Here is a 14,934-nt window from a genome sequence, read left to right on the forward strand (position 1 = left end):
GTATACCTCAGTTGCAATCGAGATATACAAACCAAATGGTTTACTGGGAACCCTTATAGGGTCGGATAAGACGTGTGCTAAACCTTGCACTAAGCCTCGATGAGATGGACCAGCTTATCTGGAACTCCTCTACGCCTAAGTGCGCCCCAGATGTGTTCGTGGTTGAGTTGACCAAACGCTTTTTCGAAGCCAACGAACACTAGAAGAAGAGTCTTGGAATTCGCGAATTTGCTCCAACATAATGCGGAGCGTTTTGATATGGTTTATACATGATCGGCTGGTGCGGAATCCAGCTTGCTGCCGCCAGAGAGTATCGTTGATCTTCTCCTGGATCCGGTAGAGGATTACCTAACAGAGCACTTTGAGAGTAATACAGAGCAATGTGATGCCACGCCCGCATTCGGTTAGGTCGCCTTTATTTCTGACGCTCTATAGCATTTTATGGCTGCTTCAATTTCATCCAGTAATGACGCCTTCGAGTTGACGCGGTTAATACGACGAACTCTTTCGTCGGCTCGGGACAGTCCAGGCTCTCTTGCCCCACATACAAACTCGTTTAACAGCCCTCTCCAGTTCGGCATATCGTTAGCGGACAGCCGTCTTAGTCGCTTTGGTTCGCCCTTGCCTATGTCAGCTTTTGCCTTTCTCTACTCATCGATCTTTCTCGGAGTTTCATCCGAAATCCACTTTCTCCGCCCGCTGCGCACTTTGCCGACGGTTTCATCACTGGTCGTAATGAGGGCATTTTTGAGGCTGGTCCATTACTCTTGGACAGTTCCACCAGGTAGCAGTTCCTAGGCTCGGAATTCAAGTTGTTAGATAAAAACCCTTTTCGCCTTGGGATTTCCAATCGGCAGACATCGAAACGACACCCAGCTTTCTCCTCCAGTCGTTGAGTACCTATTTCAGCGATAACAAGCTGATGGTCGGATACAATATCGGCACTGCGCTTGTTCAGTGACGAAAGTCTTTCTCCTTATGAGGATTGATAGTCGCTTACGAGATATTGTTTTGAGGTTTCAGTGCGAGTTAAAATCGAAGTATACTTTTACCTTGACAAAAGTAAAACTATATTTTGCGAAATTTTTATCGCATGTCTGTATAAAATCTGTAGTCAAAAACATGTCTGTATCAAAAAACGAAAGGTCTGTATAATACAGATTTGTCTGTATATCTGGCATCCCTGCCAGACGCCTCCAGCGGGGTGCTTTGGGTGCTTTCCCTATTTAACGAACGGTGTTTGACAGTCGACTTAACGAAGGGCGCTATAGATCATTACACGGGAGCTCCTAACCACACTTTTTTGACAGCACTTGGTGGTTTGTTTACGTGGTGTTAAATTTTGAATTGAGTTTTCTATCCTTTTCCGGCAGATAATGATAGAAATTTATAGTTTTTATTGAAGAGAAAGTGCCTTACATGCATTTTACAGAAATTGATGCAGTAATCCTTCACAAAATTTCAAATCGAAACTGCTGGATGTGACAAAAACATGTAAACAAACCACCAAGTGGTGTCATTTGACGGCAAAATGACGTCATCGCAAAATGATCTATTGCAAGAAAAGCGCCCGTCTGACAGGTAAATTTGCTGCCTACACTGAGAAAACTTTTCGTATAGTTTCTATGTGTCCCACACATAGATTTTTGCAATGTGCCCAGTCAATGAACTTTACATGCCAAACAGTTATAATTTATGGGTACGCGAAATTTTTGCACATACTATTCATATGCGCATATCTTTTATGTGTATAATTGCACATACTATTTATATCCGTATAATTTTTATGTGTATTTCTAGGCAAATTGTGCTTATATGCGGCACATGATAGTCATCTGGGATTTCATATGGAAATTTACCATTAGTTATGTGCAGAATATTTTGAGTGTACCTTGTCGAGATGTGCTGAGATGTTGGCAACAAAAACATGGCACCCATCGCAAGCCCCAAAGTAAATTGATATATACCAGGTATGTGACCATCGAGGGTTGCATTAGTGTGTGTAGAAAGAAGAAGAAATAGTTCTGAAATATGGTGGAACTTGCATGAAAATTAAAACTAAATTAATTGTAATTAATGAATGCAGCTATATTATTCCAGAGAAATATTTGAACATTTACAATGAAATGTAAGGAATATATTTTTAAGTATTTTGCACTTGTAGCCTTCTTTATTATGCGTAAAAAATTTGAGAACATGGGTGACTAACTATTTCGATGTGCAATTGAAAAATGAATTAATGTTTCTAATACTTCACGATCAATACGGTATACGGTTGCTTAAATTAAAACACGTTCCATCCAACATTTTCTTGCATGATGCTCTTGAATATCTGCCTTTGATGTCTTCTTTTAAAAAATAGTTTTATTCGAATAGATGCTTGTGCTACTGCTTGAAAATCCTTAAGTTGAAGTCACTGTTCCAAGATGATACCTTTTTATCATAAATTTACCCGTCTCAACACTACGTAGAAAACCATAAAAAGTAATCTTAGATTGCTACAAAACGGTCTTAGAAGATAATTAACACTTTAAAAGCTTACCAGAAATCTGACGAAAAATATCGCGGGCGGATAACAATGTTGCTCATGCTGCTTATTGAACAATCATGTCCGAGCGTTTAAAAAAAAATCTTTTTTGTTTTACTACTTGTAGGAAAGCGATATAACGACATTTCTTTGAGACAGCTTGATACCGTTTTGACGAAAAAATTTCCGCTTGCAATTTGGAATGTTGAATTTCATTGTATTCATGAAAATACATACTAGAAATAATGTTCTAAGCATAAACATAAAAACTGTGAGAAAAAAAATAGACAAATCTTGCGTATCCAACGATTTTTTTTAAAAATTAACTAATTTTCCATACAAAATGCTCGAAATCTCAGAACTAGTGTAGATGTGTTAGTGCAAAGTGTATATGACAGCTCGCATTGTCATATACCTGGTATATATCAGTTTACTTTGCGCAAGCCCCTGGTCGCCTCAGTGTAGTGCGTTTGTATTCTTTGTTTTCTGTGCGTGAGAAAAAGAGAAGGAAATATTTTGCCATTTTTGCTGATGATTGCGTTTTCATGGTTTTCGTGCAAGTTTTGACATTTCGGGATGAGATTTCGTGTAAGTGCGAACAGGCTTAAAAATCTCCTTAATTTTCGTACTCGCGAATAGGTGTAGATGGTGTAGATCGATTGTAATGAAAAATCTATGTAAAAATCAATAATAGAAAACGCTGCTGATATCTGTGTATCATTGTTTTTGCTGTACAAAATAGTTGAAATACTTCAAAAATAATACAACAAAAAGTGTAACTGCATGTGTCTAACTTTTATTTATACAGGATGTGGTGAATACAATTCGATTCTAACTAAACTACAAAGTGTTTGTTTACGTTTGAGATATTTGAGCTGATTAGGAACAAATGCAATGAGTGCTCATCAATTCGAAATGCTAGATTGCAGAAATAATCTTCGCGAATCCAGCAACGATGCGACATCGCTTGGTATTATGCATTTGCAAAAAGTTTTCTCTGAATTCTTACAACTCAAGGATTTACTCAGTGATAAGGAGAAGGAATCACGGTTGTACAATATGCTACCGTTGTTCTGCAAAACGTTCGAATCATGTCCTGACGAGCTATGTAACGAATTCCCTAATGTTGTGCAGTATTGTCAGTATTTATCAAAGCTAATGGTAGCAGAAATTGAAACACGGTACGTACATTGTAATATAGGATTGAATTATCAACAATTTGCTTAAAGTAGTTTATGCAATTGTTGTGCAGATAACCAAACTCGTCAGTAGTTCGCCTCGATATTACACCCAAACGGTATATATCATAGTCATGGTTCGACTTTGTCGAAATTATTAAGTAAAACTGTATTAAGCGTGTAGGGCGCTATATCTCTGCATATTAGCGTTGATAGGAGGAAAGGCTTATCAACTTAGGGACAGTATTGGCTCGTTTCGTTATCCCTGATTTTTATTTTCAGGTATAGGTAATAAGTTCAAGTTGTCACGTAGTTTTCGAGCCGTAAATCTCGCATGTGCATAGTATTTTTCGACATAAATTAAATTATGGTTGTATATGAGCACCATTGGCATTATAACAAATTTGTTAAACAGGTATTTCTGATATCTTAATTTTCGTAATTACTGGCTTTACAAGAAATTTTTCAAATATCCAGGTTAGTCTTTTAGGTAATATCAACCAAACTTTAAAGTTTGATCTAAACAGATTTTAGTTTAAAACAAACTGATTCAATCTTTTAAGTCAAACATTGAAACGTTTGAAACAAACTAATATTTTTTTTTAAGTAAACCTGAAATGAACGTTAAATGTAACCAAAAATGTTGTTTGCAACAACCAAGAAATTTTTTAAAACAATTTTTGCGGTTTTAAACGTACATACGCATTGCTGTTGCAGTTCAAAACCGACAGTCTACCAACGGCATTCGGTTTTATTGCTGTTCTGTACGTCGCAAGTTGTGTGCTATAAAACGCATCACTGTGCGATTACAGCTCACCGCTTCCGACTTAATTGCGACACACAGAACAAGAATAAAACCGAATATCGCAGGTCGATTACTACGGTGTTCAACTGCATCAGCAATATCTTATAAGTGTATTTACAGAAGACGAGACAATTTCATGAAAATAAATGACCCAGATCAACTGCTTCGGCTTCCGGTCCATTTTGAAATCATTCGGGTAGGTCAGTTTGTACGGGTTCTTCTCAACAGCCAGATTGTTACGATTTCGCCAGATCCCATCAATTAACGCCGCTCTGCTGGACCAAAGAGATTAACTGAACGTCGTTTTTGCCACCTCGGAAGTAGACGAATGACCACCCTTGTCTCGGCTTCCGATCAGTTTAAAGGTTTTACCAGGCCAAGTCTTGCCAGATTGTTTCTTTTTCTAATACGGCGCTGGGAACGCCGTAAAATTAGACATCGGATGATAAAAAAACATACGATAACCATCACGATGAACTGGCGAAAGGGAAATACCAAATATTCCATCCGATCAATGGAAGTTCACGTCCAAATAATTCAATCGCTGGTGAAGGGATTTTGAAATTGTATGAATAGTTACTAATACTCTGGCTTTTGAACTCACACAAACTAAAAACGATGATGCCGAAACGCGACACGTCGGCCACGTAGGCAAAGGCATCGTTACACTGACCATCCTGGATGTCCAACATCAGATTCATATCCAACGAGTCCTGCCTGACTTGATCCGGTAGCAGAACGTACGTCAACAGCACTTTGTCGGTGTGGAGGTCGAAGGTCAAGCACTTTGAGAGTACAAATTTGCTGCAGAATTGTTAGTAGGTCGATAACTCCGGCGTCCAGAAAGCAAAACCCACAGCCGATCGCATTTATCGACGTAAATTCGGTACAATGAAACCAACTTGCTACAGTCCGGATTCCCAGAATCCGATTGTGGGGAGTGGTGTAGAAGCTCCAGTCCGGATGCGGACTATAGGGAGCGCTGGAATTTTCTATCGGTGACGGCATATAGGATAAAGTCGCAGGAACACCAGGATTCCAGCGGGGAGTAGTGATGAAGACGCGATTGATATATCGTTCCATGACGGAATATACATCTATCTGCATGGCAAATCATGTAAAAAAACGTGAGAAAATGGAATGAATAAATCTTTAATAAATGTTACATATTTCGGAACCTACCTCCGAGTATTCATACACGACCCAGGACAAACCAAATTTCCAAGAGGTTTATTGTTTCAGTTTTCCTCTTGTGACTACGAACAGACCGCGAAAAAGCGAGCGACGCGACGACCTACACGGCAAATATAATGACATCATCGCAATTTAAATTTTGGAATAAACATGTTTATGGTAGAAAATAAATAAACTTTTAGTTTGGATCAACTGACATTTAATTTGAAGCAATGCGAGTTACTCAAGTTGAAATAATGTATATAAGTCGTTACTTTCAACTAGATTTCTGGATTTAATGCAAACAAATTTCGATGTTTACGTAATCTAAACTTTAGTTTGGCTCCAACTGAATTTTTGGTTGTTTTAAACTAGCCACGTTTATAAACGCAAACTAAGAACAAGTTTGTTTTGAACTATTTTGAAGGTTGGAATTTGCGGAACTATAAATTTAGTTTATTTATGCCAACGCTTTAGGTTGATTTGAACTAACACCTCAATTTGAACTCAGGTAACATTAACTGCATTTTGCAACCTAAATTTTGGTTGAAATAAACAAGATTATGGTTGAAAAAAGTAAACTTTTAGTTGATACTTAATTTGAAACAATGCGAGTTAATAAAGTTGAAATAATGTGGAAAAGTCGTTTCTTTCAACTAGATTAGTGAATTTAATTTAAACAAATTTCGATGTTAACGTAATCAAAAATTTAGTTTGGGCTTCGACCAAATTTATGGTTGTTTTAAACTAGCCGCATTTTTCTCCGTGTAGAATACGAAACCTGAAATTAAGAAAAATGAAATTATAGCTCTTGAGCCCGTACGTTTAAGGCACAGTAGAGCGTCTTTGTTGTAAAAATGTTTCATTGCATGAGCCAAACGTCGTGTTTCAATTTTTTAGAAACAATTTGATATTTAAAAGCCGCCAAATTATTCGATGCTCTCAGATTATGAATTTAGGAAACAAGATTTGGGCCCGGCATCGTCCCTTACAATCGTAAATCGTCACTCAACAATGAAGTAATGAAGCGCCAGTTTCAACTGAAACAGCGCCGATTCGTTTCAAAACTGACTTCAATCGACGTTAAGGAAACGGTTTTCACTTCATCATGACGACCTCTTAGTGTCATTCGTATTTTTCTATCAAATATTCAGTAGCAGGCCAGCAACTTTGAATGCAATTGAATTAAGTAATTTGAGTAACATTTCCTGCAATTTGACGCATATTATAATAAACCTGCTCAACATTGACAATCGTGCCTGACTGTCAGTCGTCGTCATTGAAACAGTCACTAACTTCAGCTGAACTTTGCTTGAAACGTTCTGTTCATTAACCTGTCTTGCAGGACTCATTTCCACGGACGTTGCCGTCCTTGTTTTATGCCTCTGAGATTTCATTAATCTATTTTTCAACATCGTTGGAGATGCTGCTCTTATTGCTCACTACTTGTGAAATCGAAAAAATGTATGCGATCAGCTTCTCGATATTGTCACGGTTTAATATTTGCAATTTATCTTGCAATTTCAATCTTGCACTTTGAGTCCCCTGTTCCTGGTGCCGACAGGGTTGTTGGAGAGAAAGGTTTTCGTCGCACTGTCGTACATTATCCTTACGACGCGTCCGGTCCACCGTTTCCTACCAACTTTCGCCGCCTACCAATCGAGCCTCTCGCTTCGATGCCCTGTCGCCGAATCACCCCCTCAAGAGCGATGTTGAACAGCATACAGGATAAATCGTCATCTTGTCTTAACCCTCGCCGCATCTCAAGGGTACTCCAGAGTTTTCCCGAAATGTGCACGAAGTACATCACTCAATCACATGTAGCTCTGAACAGTTGCGTCAGTTTATTCGGAAAACCGTGTTCGTATAAATAAAACAATTTGCTTTGCTTTTCCCGTGTAAATCTTATAGGAGTAGTAAAGCAAAACCTGCAATTCATGCGGTCTATTATCTGCCATAGCTTGTCTCGATCGACTGAATCGAATGCTGCTTTAAAATCAATAATGATGTGATGCGTGGGCACGTTGTACTCCCAACATTTCTGCAAGATCTGACGGATGGTGAAAATCCGGTCCGCAGTGGCGTGAGCCCGCCTGGTAATTCCCTACGAAGCCTTATGCTATCGGTGACAGCCACCATAACAGGATACGGGAGAGTAGGCGCCTTGTAGGCGGTGCTTACCAGCATTATACCGCGATAGTTGCAGCAGTCGAGCCGATCACCCTTTTGGAACAAACCGCTCCTTCCATCCATTCTCTCGGTAGTTTCTTCTCCCAGATCTTGGAAATTACCCACTGTAGAGCCGTCGCCAACGTTTCTATACCATTTTTATAAAGCTCTCCGATGAGCGGTCGTTATCAGCAGCTTTGTACGTCTTCAGCAACCTGGTTTCTCGTTCGAAGATCAGGTGCTGGGACATTACTATCTTCAATGGCCGCTTCTAGGTTAACTTCCGTTTCGCCTCCTTGTGCATCCTTGCCATTCATCAACTCCATCAACTTCCAAACTGAACGGTCGAGCAATTTTCGCAGATCAGCTGTAAGGAAGTCTTTCGCCGGCTTTTAATCATTTTCAACGACAAAAGTATAAGGGCCCTATTCTCACAGTTACCTCACCTAAATTTTTTAGGTGAGGTGACAATTTGCGATTCTCACAGTAACCTGGGTGACTCCGTTCACACCGTTCACGTTCTACACTTGACTACCGTCCGATTTCATTATTGAACGTCGACTGCAAAATCTTCTCCCGAATTCTAAAAGCAAGATTAGAGAAAGTCATGACTACTCATCAGATACTGAGCAGTAGTCAGAAATGCTCTAATGCCGAACGAAACATTTTCCAGGGCACGCTCTCTCATGGACAGAATTGTAGGGATGGGAAAACTATCATTAATTACTGATAGTTAACAGTAAGCAATAATATCACTAAGTATCAGTAAGGTTTCGCAGTTATTGATGCTTACTGATACAGTTACGTCGTCCTGTTAGAAAAATCAGTTGTATTAAAGTTAATGGTTGTTAGTTGCGTACGATAGACGGAAGTGACACAATGTGTCGTCGTTTTCGTCAGCATCCTAGAACCGGGATGGCTCGTACTGTTTCAATCGTCTCTATTCAACTCGACCTTGGGCCTTCTTCTTCTTCTGCAGCATAGAGCCGGGGTGGCTCGTGCTGTTTCAAGCACTCGTCTACATTCAACTCGGTCTTGGGCCACTCGTCGCCAATTTCCTAGTCGTCTCAGAAGTCGCAAATCGCTTTTGACCTGGTCGATCCATCGTGCACGTTGGGCCCCCCTGTTCCTGGTGCCGGTGGGGTTGTTGAAGAGGACTATTTTCGTCGCACTGTCGTCCGGCATCCTTACGACGTGTCCGGCCCACCGTAGCCTGCTAACTTTCGCTAGATGTACGATGGGAGACTCCCCAAGCAGTGCCTGTAGCTCGTGATTCATACGCCTCCGCCACTCTCCGCTTTCAATTTGTACTCCGCCAAATATCGTCCGCAGCACTTTCCGCTCGAAAACGGCAAGGGCGCGTATGTCCTCCGTAAGCAGCGTCACGGCTTCAAGTCCATAAAGAACTACCGGTCTAATAATGGTTTTGTACATTGTTAGCTTCGTGCGGCGGCGTATGCTTCCTGATCGTAGCGTTTTACGAAGGGCAAAGTAGGCCCGATTTCCCGCTTGAATGCGCCGCTGAAAGAATAGGGACCCGTCACCAGCGATCCCAAATACACGAACTCCTCTACCACTTCTAGTTCGTCGCCGTCAACGGTTACCGTCCGTGGGAGGCGCGCGTTTGTTTCCTTTGAGCCTCTTCCTTTCATGTATTTGGTCTTCGGCGCATTTATTTTTAGCCCAATTCTCCTAGACTCCGCTTTCAGTCTGGCGTAGATTGCCTCCGCCGTCGCAAAGTTCCTGGCAATGATATCGAAGTCATCTGCAAAGCCTAGAAGTTGGCTACTCTTGGTAAAAATCGTGCCTTTCGTTTCGATACCCGCTCGTCGGATCACCCCCTCAAGAGCGATGTTGAACAGCATGCAGGATAGACCGTCACCTTGTCTCAACCCTCGTCGCGTCTCGAAGGGACTCGAGAGTGTCCCAGAGATGCGTACGAAACACATCACTCGATCCAATGTAGCTCTGATCAGTCGCGTCAGTTTGTCCGGAAAACCGTATTCGTGCATTATCTGCCATTGCTTGTCTCGATCGACTGTATCGTATGCTGCTTTGAAATCAATAAAGATGTGATGCGTGGGCACGTTGTACTCCCGACATTTCTGCAAGATCTGTCGGATCAGTTTACTTAGCTTTTTCCGTTTAAATCGTATGGGAGTATTTGTTCTAACTCTTATTCATACGGCCTATCAACTACATTATTGTTGAAGAAAGTATAGATAGTTCTATCTTTTGTATTTTCGGTGCTATGGGGCTGCTACCCCGTTGGTAGCAAAAACAGCGCTCATTTGGCTACCAACGGAGTAGCAATCGCATAGCGCCGTAAATACAAACGATAAAACTATACTTTCTTCGACAATAATGTAGATACGCCACAAGGTCGTTGTGCATTTTGGTCGCTCACACAAGGTTCTCCGAAGCATGAGCAAACTCTGCCTCAGATCCTTGGAGAAAGTGTTGCGACCTCACGTGAACTCGATGATTATATCGAGGTTCTGTGACGCTGCTACCACTTTAGGTAGTGCGTCCCTATTCTTTCCCATCGCCCTGATTAGCGCTGGGCCGTTAATTGCTGTGTCCGGCGTGGCAGGCATACTGCTGCCCTTGCCTCTAGTTCTAGTTCGCTTCTAGTTGCATCCTTCTCCACCCTTGGTAGAGAACGCTGGATGCCTCCTCCCGCGAACGGGATTGCTGCTTTTATTAGCGACGGGCTGGTCAAAGCTGCGTCCGGCGTAGATGCAGTTGGAGCAACAGCTGGAGTATTCGAGTGGAATTAACAGTTGTTGGAGCAGTTGGATTTGGTTTCACAAGTAGGATTGTGAGTTCTGGTGCTTCTAGTATATGGCAGGACGAATTAGCTTCAGAAGAAAAATTGATGGATCTACTAGAAAATTTTCGCTTATTTTTCTACATCCCGATGCTCGAAGACCATTAAATTATGAAAACACAGGAATGATGTACATCGAGGGCGATGTAATTTGTCAGGATTGCCGAACTGTAGGAGATATAGTAGGCATAGCTTAGAGTAGAAGTTTATATAAGGATGATAATCATTGTAAAATTTATTATATTATTTATTAGCATTCGAATAGCTCACGAATAAACTTCGTTTTTATTTAATTAGCTACATTATTTATTTGTCATTATTCCAACCGACCATAATGACACAGAACAGAAGTGGAAGTTAAAATCCAAACACGTACATGCTACTTTCTACAGATATTAGCGAACCTGGCGGTGGCGAGCCACTTTTTTCCACGAACACACACGATCGCATGTGAATGCACACGAAAGCATGTGAAAGCTGCTATGCGATAGGCAGCGAGTGTTAGATTGCTGTTATTTGCTTCTATGCGAAAAGAAAAATAAAAGCAAAAAAGACTCTGTTACCAGTTTTGATCGCCGAATCGGTCGGACTTTTACTTCTGATCTGTAATAATAGTCTAAATGAAATATTGTGGCTGGGAAAAGCCACTTTAAGTAAAATGAACTACCCATCCACAAAGCGTCAGAAATGATAGAATTGGGAGAATGAAAACTAAACTATGTACTAGACCACCTAATATAACGGTGCGGCAGTAGTTCGCCGGCCGGTGGTCGTAATTTGTTATTTATTTGAGTACTTCATCTGACTATAAATTGTCTACATGAATAAAATTGATTACAGATTACAGTAAATTCGATCTTATCTTTTGCGCGAATAAGTGCGAAGGCATACCGAAGTCAAATAGTTCTTCGACTTTTGAGAACAACCTAATGCATTCCGTAATCGGTTCATTAGCTCCAAACGCGGTTCGATGAAACGGTATTTGCAGCAAGCCAGTTGAGCGTAATGTCCGTTGCGATGCCCGAAAGTTAAGCATAGATAGCAATTTTGGAGAATCAATTTCGCCGTTGATAAGTTTAGCCACGAATATAGCCTGATGCATTTTACGCCTGCGTTCGAGTGTATCGAGGTCAAGTAGACGACATCTATTCGGGCAAGGTGGCAGGTTATCAGCATGCCGCCATGGGAGATGTCGTAGAGCCAGCCGAATAAACCTACGTTGCACACGTTCGATCCGTAGGTTCCAAGTAAGATGACTGGGGGACCAAACCAAATTACAGCTCTCAAGTAGCGGACGAACCAAAGCGCAATATAATGATTTCAGGCAGTAAACATCTCTAAAGTTCCGTCCAATCTTAGCAATAAATCCAAGTTGTCGGGTCGCCTTGGAAATGACTGATTCACAGTGTAGATTGAATGTCAATTTAGTGTCCAGCAAGACACCCAGGTCGCTAACTTGATCCACTCTGCGAAGTTCAATGTCGATAGTATAACCGAAGCAAATTGGATTTTTAATCCGGTAAAAACTCATAACTTCACACTTTGAAATGCTGATGATAAGCCAATTAAGTCTGCACCATTCAGTAAATAGATTGAGCAAATGTTGCAAACGGCGGCAGTCATCTTCACTATCTATCGTAGCAAATAATTTCAGGTCATCGGCGTAAACTAACTTGCAGCCGTGTTCTAGCAGAATCGCAACATCATTGAAGAACAATGAGAAAAGCAAAGGACCCAAGTTGCTACCTTGAGGAACTCCAGATTTGTTGCTAAATACTGACGAAGTACTGGATCCTAGTTTCACACATAGTACTCTATCGCTAAGATACGAGTGAAGCCAATCAATCATTTTCTGGGATGCACCAAGTCGTTGGAGCTTTCGCAAAAGTATTACATGGTCAATCCGATCGAAAACCGCTTTCAGGTCGGTATAGATGACATCAACCTGTTTTTTCTCTTTCATTTGCAAAATACACGTCGAGGTAAACTCTAACAGATTAGTACAGACAGATCGACCAGGCATAAAGCCGTGTTGAACAGTGGATATATAGTTTTTAGTTCGGGACAGTATTACACCGCTCACAATTATCTCAAACAATTTTGATGCCGCGGAGAGACTAGTAATCCCGCGGTAGTTCCTTATATCACGGCGATCGCCCGATTTATATACTGGAAACATAAACGATTGCTTCCAAATATCGGGAAATTTACTTTGTTCGAAAGATTTATTAAATATTGCGCATAACGGCTCAGCCAACACTTCTATACAACGGCTCAAAACTACGGCTGGGATGCCATCAGGTCCCGCAGAGAAAGAACGCTTGAGTTTTTTGGTGGCAGTTAATACCATTTCGGTAGTAATAGTAAATAAGCTCAAATCCGCCAAATTAACCGGTACATGCGCTGCCTCTACATCAGCATCACCATCAGAGGCGGTATTATCCGCGAAAACGAAAGCAAAAAACTTCGCAAACAGCTCACAACAGTTTGAGATTGAGCTTGATTCATTATCATCAAGGTATACGTTTGTTGGGACAGAAGAGCACTTTCTTTTGGAGTTGACAAAGTTCCAAAATCTTTGCGGTTGCTTTCGAAGGTCGCATTGCACACGTAACACGTATGACTTGTACAACATGTCATTCAGGTGACGGTATTTGTCACTAGCATGCTTAAAATTATGTTGAGTCAAGATTGTTCTACTCCGGCGATGAGCACGTTGAGCCCTGTTACGCTCACGCTTCAGACGTCGGAGACGAGGGAGGGATGGGAATCGAAAACCAAAGTATCGATATCTGGTATCGCAATATGTCGGACCGATCCGATACTGAGTAGTGAGTATATCGCAACCAAAATATCGATACTTCGATATTCACCGATATCGAAACCCGAAATAGTCAGAAAGTTTTCAGATACGATATGTCACGGGCTTGTGATGCGACAACCTGCCTCGTTTATGTCGCCGGCATCTCCGCACTTCCAAGATACCGTATACGTTCCACTCGACAATCTTCGCAGCAGATTCATTGGTCAGGCGGACGCTTTTTAACTAGGACTACTAGAACTGATCTGTTTCAAACAATTTTTCAATAGATTGGTCTAAAATGCAACAAAATATCCTGGCATGATTTTGTTTTAAAAAACCCGGTGATGTGCATAGTTTGTTATATTTCAACAAGGCAGCATTATCTCCTATAATCAGAAAAGTGTTAGATGTAATTTAGATTCGCATAAGTTTACCTTCTCACATTATTTATTCACATTGTGTTATTCTAGGGGGGAAACTATTAAAGAAAATCCACGTCTCAAGAAATAAAATTAGAAATTAGAATCAGACATTGACAAAACACCGAACGTAGCTTATACGGTCGTTACCATTTCCTAAAACGACGCAACCAAGTTCATCTCTTTTTCATACATGCAAACAAACACGAAGTATGGCTAGCAATTTATCGGTGGTGTTGAATTTGCAATAATTTTAGCATTAGTTTTCAATGCACCCGGTTAACACATTTCCGAGTAACTGATACCGGCCAACGCGCCAACTGTCATCTGCGTACAATTTGAGTGAAGCCGAAATGTTTGGCCCTGGGGTCCAAGTTGACAGCTCTCCTTTCAGTTGATTTTGCTAAAGCCCTATTTATCCGGAAACGTCTAATAAACTGATGTTAAGTAATAAAAAAGTTTTTCAATTTTCTGAAATGTTTTGAGTGACACAAGGCATGGTTGGATTTTGAGATACGCATTTTTAGGCAGAGAATAAATAATTGATCACGAGCATGATCGGTTTAAAACAAGCTACCATACGTAGTTCACAGTATAAATGGTTCTTGCAAATCAATCTGCGCTTGCAGCGATACGATGTTCGGTGGTGGCTTTAGGAAACAATTAGCCTAACAGTCCGTTGATATCGGCATCCACCGTAGAAGAGTATTCTCAAGTTTGCAAAAACACACATGGAGGTGCTTCATATTTATTTCAGTTGGCCGTGTGAGTAAATGAAATAGATAAGGGAATACGAAAACCTAACGCTAGCAAAAAGACACACATCCAGTATATATTCGAGGATCTTTTACGAAGCTAGCACACGCAATCCCGAGTGTTACCGAAGTGTTAAAAACTGGCGTCTGAAAGACAACACCGAAACGGGTTGCAGTTGCTTTTTTTGAGCGTGCAGTTCATTTCATCAGGCACGGCAGCAGCGTACCTGCTCAAATAAACTTTGTAGCATTTTTCAAATGCGGCATGCAGTGTG

The 14,934-nt window shown here is 40.9% G+C and overlaps 1 protein-coding gene across 3 annotated transcripts in view; it reads left to right on the forward strand.

Annotated features, from left to right (window-relative positions):
• Positions 1 to 3,171: 3,171 nt before the first annotated feature.
• The window catches only part of LOC128738096 (WD repeat and FYVE domain-containing protein 3), a 177,208-nt gene continuing 165,445 nt past the window's right edge, over positions 3,172 to 14,934 (forward strand). For all 3 annotated transcript variants that reach the window (XM_053832940.1, XM_053832942.1, XM_053832943.1), the window contains exon 1: positions 3,172 to 3,708. In XM_053832940.1, coding sequence (XP_053688915.1) covers positions 3,422 to 3,708 — 287 coding nt within the window. In that variant the 5' untranslated portion in view covers positions 3,172 to 3,421. The remainder of the gene's footprint in view (positions 3,709 to 14,934) is intronic.

Source organism: Sabethes cyaneus, chromosome 2 (assembly GCF_943734655.1).
Source record: "Sabethes cyaneus chromosome 2, idSabCyanKW18_F2, whole genome shotgun sequence".
Taxonomy (NCBI): Eukaryota; Metazoa; Arthropoda; class Insecta; order Diptera; family Culicidae; genus Sabethes; species Sabethes cyaneus.